This window comes from Girardinichthys multiradiatus, chromosome 7 (genome assembly GCF_021462225.1).
Source record: "Girardinichthys multiradiatus isolate DD_20200921_A chromosome 7, DD_fGirMul_XY1, whole genome shotgun sequence".
Classification (NCBI taxonomy): domain Eukaryota; kingdom Metazoa; phylum Chordata; class Actinopteri; order Cyprinodontiformes; family Goodeidae; genus Girardinichthys; species Girardinichthys multiradiatus.
This window is the reverse complement of record NC_061800.1, coordinates 48,810,284-48,819,639: the sequence shown is the minus strand read 5'-3', so window position 1 is coordinate 48,819,639 and position 9,356 is coordinate 48,810,284. Positions and strand designations below refer to the sequence as shown.

The 9,356-nt window shown below is 38.2% G+C and overlaps 1 protein-coding gene across 4 annotated transcripts in view; it reads right to left on the bottom strand.

Moving 5' to 3' along the window:
• Positions 1–469: 469 nt before the first annotated feature.
• LOC124871346 (collagen alpha-3(VI) chain-like) overlaps positions 470–9,356 on the bottom strand; it is a 109,101-nt gene continuing 100,214 nt past the window's right edge. For 3 of the 4 annotated variants that reach the window (XM_047370603.1, XM_047370605.1, XM_047370607.1), the window contains 6 exons: positions 9,045–9,305; positions 7,946–8,005; positions 7,274–7,459; positions 4,822–4,881; positions 2,370–2,546; positions 470–1,173 (listed from right to left, as the gene is read on the bottom strand). In XM_047370603.1, coding sequence (XP_047226559.1) covers positions 1,133–1,173; positions 2,370–2,546; positions 4,822–4,881; positions 7,274–7,459; positions 7,946–8,005; positions 9,045–9,305 — 785 coding nt within the window. In that variant the 3' untranslated portion in view covers positions 470–1,132. The remainder of the gene's footprint in view (positions 1,174–2,369; positions 2,547–4,821; positions 4,882–7,273; positions 7,460–7,945; positions 8,006–9,044; positions 9,306–9,356) is intronic. The other variant, XM_047370604.1, reaches the window with a different exon arrangement.

Genomic DNA, 9,356 nt, shown 5'->3' with positions numbered 1-9,356 from the left:
TCAACCTTAGCCTGGCCCAGAAGAAGGTTCAGGTGTTGTGGAAGACCTCCTGTCTTGTTCTGGTACCAAAGAAAACTCACCCATCAGTCCTCATTGATAATAGACCTGTTGCCATGACATCTCACATCATGAAGGTCCTAGAGAGACTCCTGTTGGCCCACCTGAGTAAGCAAACAGTAAACTATCAGGACCTCCTTCAGTTTGCTTATCGCTGTGGAGTTGGAGTTGAAGATGCCATCATACACCTGCTTCAACAAACCCACTGTCATCTGGACAAACCAGTAGCACTGTGAGGATCATGTTCTTTGATTTCTCCAGAACATTTAATACAATCCAACCTGATTTGCTTTGTCAGAAACTCCAGAAGACTCAGGTGGAGGCCTCAACAATCTCTATTCTGAGGTTTTTCTTTGGCCCCTGAATTCTGCATGTTGGGAAAGAAACAATTTAACACAAAGAAAGAAAAAAGTCAGTTGCTCATATTTATTACAAAGTCTACTTCTTTTTTATTAGCCCCATACACAAACTGACAAGTAAACTTCATTAAACCCAGATTAAAAACAAAAATCAGATTGACATTACATTCCGTTTCTAAATAACTGGACTTTATTAAAGGAGGAAATGGATCCAGAAGTGCATTTGACATTTCATTACATGAGAGCAGTTGGTTGCTGGATGATAAACATGGCTGTAAGGAGCTGTGTGAACATTGCAGTGAAATAACTAAAAAGCAAATGACTCCACAAGGACTGAGTCTGACAACACTTTAAACCACTGGGACAGTTTAACGTTAAAGTCTGGCTTTTACAGATTAATTACTCATCTTTGTCCAAGTAATTCATATGTTTAATTCTAAAAACTCTTAGAAAACATGAAACCGTGTTTTACATTATGGTTCCAGACACAAACTGCTGTATTTATTCAACTCAGACATTTAGCACCAGTAGATTCAACTTTTCACACAGCAAACTATCTTCCTTCTTTCCTGTTGTGAAAGAGACTACTTAAGGAAGTTTTGGGGGTAAAGTTCATGTCTGTTGAGTCCAGTGCAGCCACCATTGCTTCAGCAAGGCATCCTTACAGTGTGGCCATTTTGGATGGTTCTCCAAACAGAGGTAAAGCTGGCCACTTTCTATGTTCTCAGTGTGGCAATTATTCCTTGGTTGACTGATGCTGGAGAGAACGGGAGAAGAAAAACACAATTATTCCGTCAGCCTGCATTTAAATGGAAGATTTCTGCTCTGTGCGACAGTGGAGGAGATGGTAGATTGATTACTATCAAAGCATTCTTCTTTCATATTTATCTTGACCAGGCCTGGTCCAAATGAACACAAACATTGTGCACACATTTCTGTTGAATTTGCACCTCTTGTCTACACACCAAAGGAGGTTATCAGGAGATTTAAAAAAAATGCAGTATCCATATAAACTTTGTCAACCTGGCTGTGTGCAATAGAACCACGCCAGGCTGTTTTTTTGTCTTATCTGTGTCCAGTAAGCTGAAACAAGTCAGAACTGATAAAAAAATGTTAAATGTGTTTATTTACAAGATTTCTCCAAGTTTAAGACTTTTTAACCTCTTTCCATCAGTTCCACCTGTGGCTTCAGTTCGCTTTGGTTTTGTAGCTTAATGCCTGTGAACATTAAAGCCCAATGAGCCACTGTACGATTTTGGGTTAGACTTTATTCGAATCCCATCTCATCTTTCCTCCCCTTTCTAAGTCTTAACCCCCTGCCGTTAACCCCAGGTTCATCTTTAAGGCACTCTGTTTCCGCGGTGCAGCGGGGGAATGGCTAAGGCCCACCTGACCTCTCCACTTTAAAACTAACACTTAAAGATTAGTTATGAGCTGCGCTTGCATATTCACACTTAAATTTCAGTACTTTCTTTGTTAAAATATTTTTACATGCCATTAAATCTCTAAAATGCTTTTAAATTGTTAGGTTTGATTAGTTGTTACCATTAATTTAAATGTCTTGTATGTTTCAGTTAATAGTTGATTATTTGTTTAAATACAGCAAAAAGTAACAATATTATTATGAGATTGAACTGAATTTGCAACTTCTCATTAACTTATTTTGGTAATTATTAATAAGTAAGCAGAGATGTAGAAGCTAGTGTTAACACTCATCAGGTCCCTTTAAAGAGCCATAAGCTAAATCCAGAGAGCTGTGCACTAATTACCGAGCAGGATGAAGTAATAAGGCTTTATTGAAAGCATTTTATTACATCATCATTTTCTTTTGACAGATAAAAGACAATCTTAGTGGTTCATTAAATAATGAATGCCAGCTACTGTATTTACTAACATTAGAAGTCTGTTTCAATTTTTGAAACTTCAGGAGATCAAGTAAAATGAAACACATACCTGCTTTTCCGCATGTCTTCATACACTGCTCAAATGTGTCAAAGCGGTTCTGGTTTCCACCACAGCCGCCATACCAGAAGCGGATGCAGCTCTTGCTGGGAGCATCGTAGTGCCACTTCAGAACAAATTTAGCACATTTCCCTTCTTCTTTGGGAAGCTGGCAAATGTCCACAACCACTGGACCGAGGAGGCAAAGAAAAACAACAAATAATACCGTTCAACTTTATAGGTACACTAAATGTTATAAGTTGTACTGTATATATATATATATATATATATATATATACAGTACAGACCAAAGGTTTGGACACACCTTCTCATTCAAAGAGTTTTCTTTATTTTCATGACTATGAATATTGTAGCTTCACACTGAAGGCATCAAAACTATGAATTAACACATGTGGAATTATATACTGAACAAAAAAGTGTGAAACTACTGAAGATATGTCTTATATTCTAGGTTCTTCAAAGTAGCCACCTTTTGCTTTGATTACTGCTCCACACACTCTTGGCATTCTGTTGATGAGCTTCAAGAGGTCGTCACCTGAAATGGTTTTCCAACAGTCTTGAAGGAGTTCCCAGAGATGCTTAGCACTTGTTGGACCTTTTTGCCTTCACTCTGCGGTCCAGCTCACCCCAAACCATCTCGATTGGGTTCAGGTCCGGTGACTGTGGAGGCCAGGTCATCTGGCGCAGCATCCCATCACTCTCCTTCTTGGTCAAATAGACCTTACACAGCCTGGAGGTGTGTTTGGGGTCATTGTCCTGTTGAAAAATAAATGATGGTCCAACTAAACGCAAACCGGATAGAATAACATGCCGCTGCAAGATGCTGTGGTAGCCATGCTGGTTCAGTATGTCTTAAATTTTGAATAAATCCCCAACAGTGTCACCAGCAAAGCAACCCCACACCATCACACCTCCTCCTCCATGCTTCACGGTGGGAACCAGGCATGTAGAGTCCATCCGTTCACCTCTTCTGCGCCGCACAAAGACACGGTGGTTGGAACCAAAGATCTCAAACTTGGACTCATTAGACCAAAGCACAGATTTCCACTGGTTTAATGTCCATTCCTTGTGTTCTTTAGCCCAAACAAGTCTCTTCTGCTTGTTGCCTGTCCTCATCAGTGGTTTCCTAGCAGCTATTTTACCATGAAGGCCTGATTCACACAGTCTCCTCTTAACAGTTGTTCTAGAGATGTGTCTGCAGCTAGAACTCTGTGTGGCATTGACCTGTTCTCTAATCTGAGCTGCTGTTAACCTGCGATTTCTGAGGCTGGTGACTCGGATGAACTTATCGTCCGCAGCAGAAGTGACTCTTGGTCTTCCTTTCCTGGGGCGGTCCTCATGTGAGCCAGTTTCTTTGTAGCGCTTGATGGTTTTTGCGACTGCACTTGGGGACACTTTCAAAGTTTTCCCAATTGTTCGGACTGACTGACCTTCATTTCTTAAAGTAATGATGGCCACTCGTTTTTCTTTACTTAGCTGCTTTTTTCTTGCCATAATACAAATTGTGACAGTCTATTCAGTAGGACTATCAGCTGTGTACTGTATCCACCTCCTGCACAACACAACTGATGGTCCCAACCCCATTTATAAGGCTTGAAATCCCACTTATTAAACCTGACAGAGCACACCTGTGAAGTGAAAACCATTTCAGGTGACTACCTCTTGAAGCTCATCAACAGAATACCAAGAGTGTGTGGAGCAGTAATCAAAGCAAAAGGTGGCTACTTTGAAGAACCTAGAATATAAGACATATTTTCAGTTGTTTCACACTTTTTTGTTCAGTATATAATTCCACATGTGTTAATTCATAGTTTTGATGCCTTCAGTGTGAAGCTACAATATTCATAGTCATGAAAATAAAGAAAACTCTTTGAATGAGAAGGTGTGTCCAAACGTCTGGTCTGTACTATATATATATAGTCAGTCGGCCCCAGGGCAGCTGTGGTGTGTCAGTGTGTGAATGTGTGGATGACTGATTGTAGTGTAAACGCTTTGGGGTCTCTGAGGACTCGATAAAGTGCTATGAAAGTTAAGGTCATTTACCGGATGAACATGGTTTAGTCAAATAAGCCTGTTGTTACCATTTATCTATAATGATTACAGCTGATGAAATAGTATTTTGGGTTACCCCTAACCTCATTTAGGGGTTGTCTTGCAAAAAGAACATTAACATGCACAACTTTAACATTTTTCATAAGTCATTTAGATCAGCAGTAATTTAAGTGAGTATGTTTGCAAAGAATCTGGATGATGTAACTGTAATTTAACATGGAAGACCCATTCCTAAGAGGATGGGTGGTCTGAAAAACTTTGATTTAAACCATGGTTACATGTGGATTTAAAAAACGTTCCTGTTGGATGTGTTAGCTGCATGGCAATGCACCATGCATGTCTGCTTTTATTCCTGTATACTAGAAATAAAACTGATAATATAAGTTCTCACCAGGAGGTGGAAGAATCTCCACTGGTTCAGCTTGTTGCTCCTCTGGTTGAGGTTCTGGGGCTGCAGAAACATCAACCATTAATAAAACAGTAGAAAAATTAAAAGTAAACTTTATTTAACTCACAAAAACTTCTGCCATAATTGTTGATCAGTGCCTTTTAATCAAACAGTTTATTCATCAGCTTCATATGTGAAAGGTGCCACCAGAAAGTAAAATATATTTCTTATTCTCCAAACTGTGATTTTTTGTTTGCCTAAGGCTCATTTAGGCAGACAGATGGATAAATGTCATTCCAATATGCACATACATCTCTAAATCCCAACTTTACAAACGTCAGATACTACAAACTTCCTATGATGACATTGGTGTATAAATTTAAGGAATAAGGGCTATACATACTCTGCAAGAACAGCGTTCCTTTAGCTTACAGGTGTCAAACTCTAGTCCTTGAAGGCCAGCGTCCTGCAACCCCTAGATATGTCTCTCTATCAACACACCTGAATCACATAATTAGGTCATTAGCAGGACTCTGTGGAATGTGAGTGCATGAGGAGGTAGCTCAGTCCTATGATACAGGTGTGTTCAAACAACATCAAAAGGTTGCAGGACACTGGCCCTCAACGACTGGAGCTTGACAATCCCGCTATAGCTTGTTCTTCAAACATATTCAAGGAAGAACTGTTTTCTTGTATGGTGTCCAAGAAATATTATGTGATTGGTCAGAAGTTGGAAATGGGCGTGGTTACAACGCTGACAAAAATATTAAAACTTATTTTAACATACTAATTTTTTTCACACTTGGCCTGGGGGGTGGGGCCTCAGGACAGGGCTGGGGAATCATGACAGGCAGCTCAAACTGGGCTGGACAAAACATTCCCAGTTCAGGAACTTGGGCGATTCTGATAGCTGTTACATGAATGTGTGACCTAAATGGAACTAAACTGAGACGGTTATCCAGTGTATTAATGCTGAAAATTAGTGTTGTGACGTTCACAAATTAATCGATTCTTTTGAACGGCTTCTTACTTTGACCAACAGGACTCGAATCTTAGTGAGAGCCGTTCTTTGTTTTTTACTGCTTTGCTTTCCTATAATGCAACTTTTTCAATTTAATTTATTTTAAATTACGATCTGCTGTTATTTATACTATACTATTTATACTATATGACTGACTTTTATCATCAGAACTTCATGTATGTACTGCTAGGATAGTTAAACTAAAGGAATCCTGGATTCTGGAAACAAAAATTTTATTTGTTATTATTTATAAATGTTAATTTAAAGTAAATGTTTAGATCTGTAACCCTATGTTAAGATGTTGAGATGAATAAATATATGCTAGCTAACAAATTTATCTTATAGTGTTAGTATTTCAGGTAGCAAAGGGTGTTTTTAAGTTGTTGTAATTTGTAGATTTTATCAACATATTTCCTTTCAGACAACCTCTTCAATAAAGAGGGCAGGGCATTTGCATCCTGGAGAAGTACCCTGGTTTGAATCCCACAGCCTGCCTCTCTGGGCCCCTGAGCAAGACCCTAAGGGATGGATTAAATGCAGAGGATAATTTCTCCATTGTGAGATCAATAAAGTCTAAAAAATTATTATTGATTTAGCAGTGATTTAAAGAGTTTTTATTTTCTTAAATTGCATAACAACCTTTGATTGCTAAAGTTACCACAGATATATTTTCTTTGATTTTCTTGTGATTTGTAAGTTTAGCATATTTTAGAAACCTGAAAGAGATGCTGATCTAAATAACTCTATGCTAGCTAAGCTAATGTTTCTTACCTGTTTGATTATGGGGACATAATCTATCGCCACACTTGCAAAGGAAGTCTTTCAAACCCGGAGAAAATCTATTATTCTGCCATTCGATTTATTTCCAATGCCCCGTATAAGACACACCGCTGTCTGTTGCAATCTCCGGTTAATTGGCCTTCATTGCAGTCTCGTCGTAATATTCATTTATAAAACCCTTTTAGTTCTTTCACCTTCTTACTTAAATCAGTTACTGCAACAGGAATACCCCTGAAGATACAGCATTCATTCCTCCCAACGTAGAAAACTTTAATAGGTTTAATAAAACAGTAACTTGCAAATTTGCAAATATGTTCCTTGATTTGCAACATTTTATATTTTCTGAAAAGGTCTTGTATTCAAACAGAAGATGATTAACTTAATCAATCTAATTAAGGGGAGCCTGAAACACTAAAAAACTAATTAGATTAATCATGAATGTGAAGCATCAATAATCAAATATGATAAATCATATATCCTAACATAGGAGAATTGACATTTTACAAAATATATTTGGACAAGCATAAATATAAAGTAAGTGTCAGATATTATTTATGTTTAACAGACATTTGTGTTTTTCTTACTATGTTTAAATAGAGCATGCTACAACTTTGGTCTCTGATTTAAAATGCATTCCTCCAGCAAACAACTTACCTGACCTCATGCAGTTTTTCAAGCAAAGTGTCTCCGTGTCGAACCTATTTTCATTGCCTCCACAACCTCCATACCAGAACGCTGTACAGAACCCATTCTTTCTGTCAAAGAACCACTTAGCCTGATAGTCTTTGCACGGCATTCCGGGGTCATAGTCAAGTGAGCACGGGTCTGCCAGGTCATTAACTACAACATGCAAAATAAAAAGCATGGGAAACAGAAAAAAACAGACGTGTGCAGCAGGACAGACAGGGAGAGAGGGTGTTTGTGTTAGGATTGAATATAAAACATGGGAGATACAATGTGTGTTAAAAACCAGGAGGTTAAGCAATTATGCAAGCAGCTTTTTAGACATTCAAAGGCTTCTTTCATACACAGTGTTCCTACAAAAATCACATCTCCAGAATGGTCAGAGCAGCTGCATTATTCAAAATAAAGTCAGTAGAATGAAAGCTGATTGGTTTTGATTTTTTACAAATGAAGTGAAAAGTTAGTTATGATTACATCTGCTAAAAATGTTAGTTTATTTTAGTGATTTAGAATGAGCCTTTTTTGTGGTCCAGGCTATCTACAATAGTGAAACAAATCCCCTCTAGTTATTTTTTTAGTGGTCTTGTTCCACTGGTACAGATTTCTCTAGTTGTTTGTGTTCATCCATGCAATTCATCTTACCAGTTTCTGGTATCTCCACTGGTTTGATGTTTACAGTATTGCTGCCTTGGCTTGCTGCTTCTGTGAGGAAAAAGAAGCAATGAGAAGACCAAGCTAGAATAAAGGAACAAAGTTTTTAAGATTCACTTCATAAAACCGCTGGTATACAAATGAATCACTGGTATGAAATAGTGTTGGACAGTGGATAATAAAGTGTCAGAACTGCTTCTAGTTTGGTTTGATAATTCAAGAATAAGCTAGAGGTGAAAACATGTACAAATTTATTTCCTGTATTGAGCCTAAATCATCTCATTCAAAGTCAGAAAACCCCAAACTCTTAAGAAATCACACCTGCCCTTTTCATTGGTTTTGTAAACAGAAAAGTGATCTGAACTTTTCTGCCATGAAAAGAGGCTTTTGAGTCACATCAACTAAAACAGGAAGACGTTATCATACGGTTAAGCCCAATACTATTCATACACCCTTGCAGATGTACATTTAAACTTATTTTCATTTAATCAAATTCTTCTAATTGCCGAGCACCTTTTAACTTGTTTCCACTGGAATTTTGATGATTTATGTTTGGTGATTAATTCAAAGTTGGAAGGTCTCCTTACCATCACCCTAATCTGTGGGTCCCTCCACAGATCCTCTAACAGATTCAACCCAGGACTCTGGCTTTTATCCTGACCTCCTTTTACAGTCACTACTTGCTACACATCGATGCCCAAGCTTGGCTTTCTAAACCTTTCAGCTGCTTTCTCAGCTGCCTTCTGGTCACTTGTTTTCTTGATGTTTAGATATTTCTCAATTTGGCTCATTAAAAATAAATGAAAATAACTAACACTACAAGCCTAGATGCAACGAGAAGTAAAATGTGTTAAAGATTATAATGTATGGCCCTTAACCTGAGGAGAAAATATATACAGTGTTGTTCAGATAAATTGTGAAGCATTATACTAAGCAACGAGAAGAAATGATCCAGTTTAGACAGTTTTATCATTTTTTGACAAATATACTGTGTACAGATAATGAACAAACATGTATAATAAGGAAATAAATCAAAAAGTGCGCAAGCAGTACAGTAGACTGTATTTCAGTGTGTATTGGTTGAACTTACTGGTTCTGATGACCCCCTTGCGGGTGGAGACAGTCTGACCCTCTGCTGTGTGTGCTGTGACCACAGCATGATATGTTTGAGAGCTTTCTAAGTTGTCCACGGTAATCTCTGTGCCTGAGACATTGGTCTTCACAACCAGGGCGTGATCGTGCAGTCGTGTCAGCACCACCTCAAAGTAGACAAAGAGTTTGGGTTCTGAGTTGCTCCACCATAACTTCAAGCTGCTGGAGGTGACGTTGGAGACGTGCAGCTCTTCTACATCTGAAAAGTAAAAACAAAAAAGGTTTCAGCACAGGAACATGGTTCATTCTG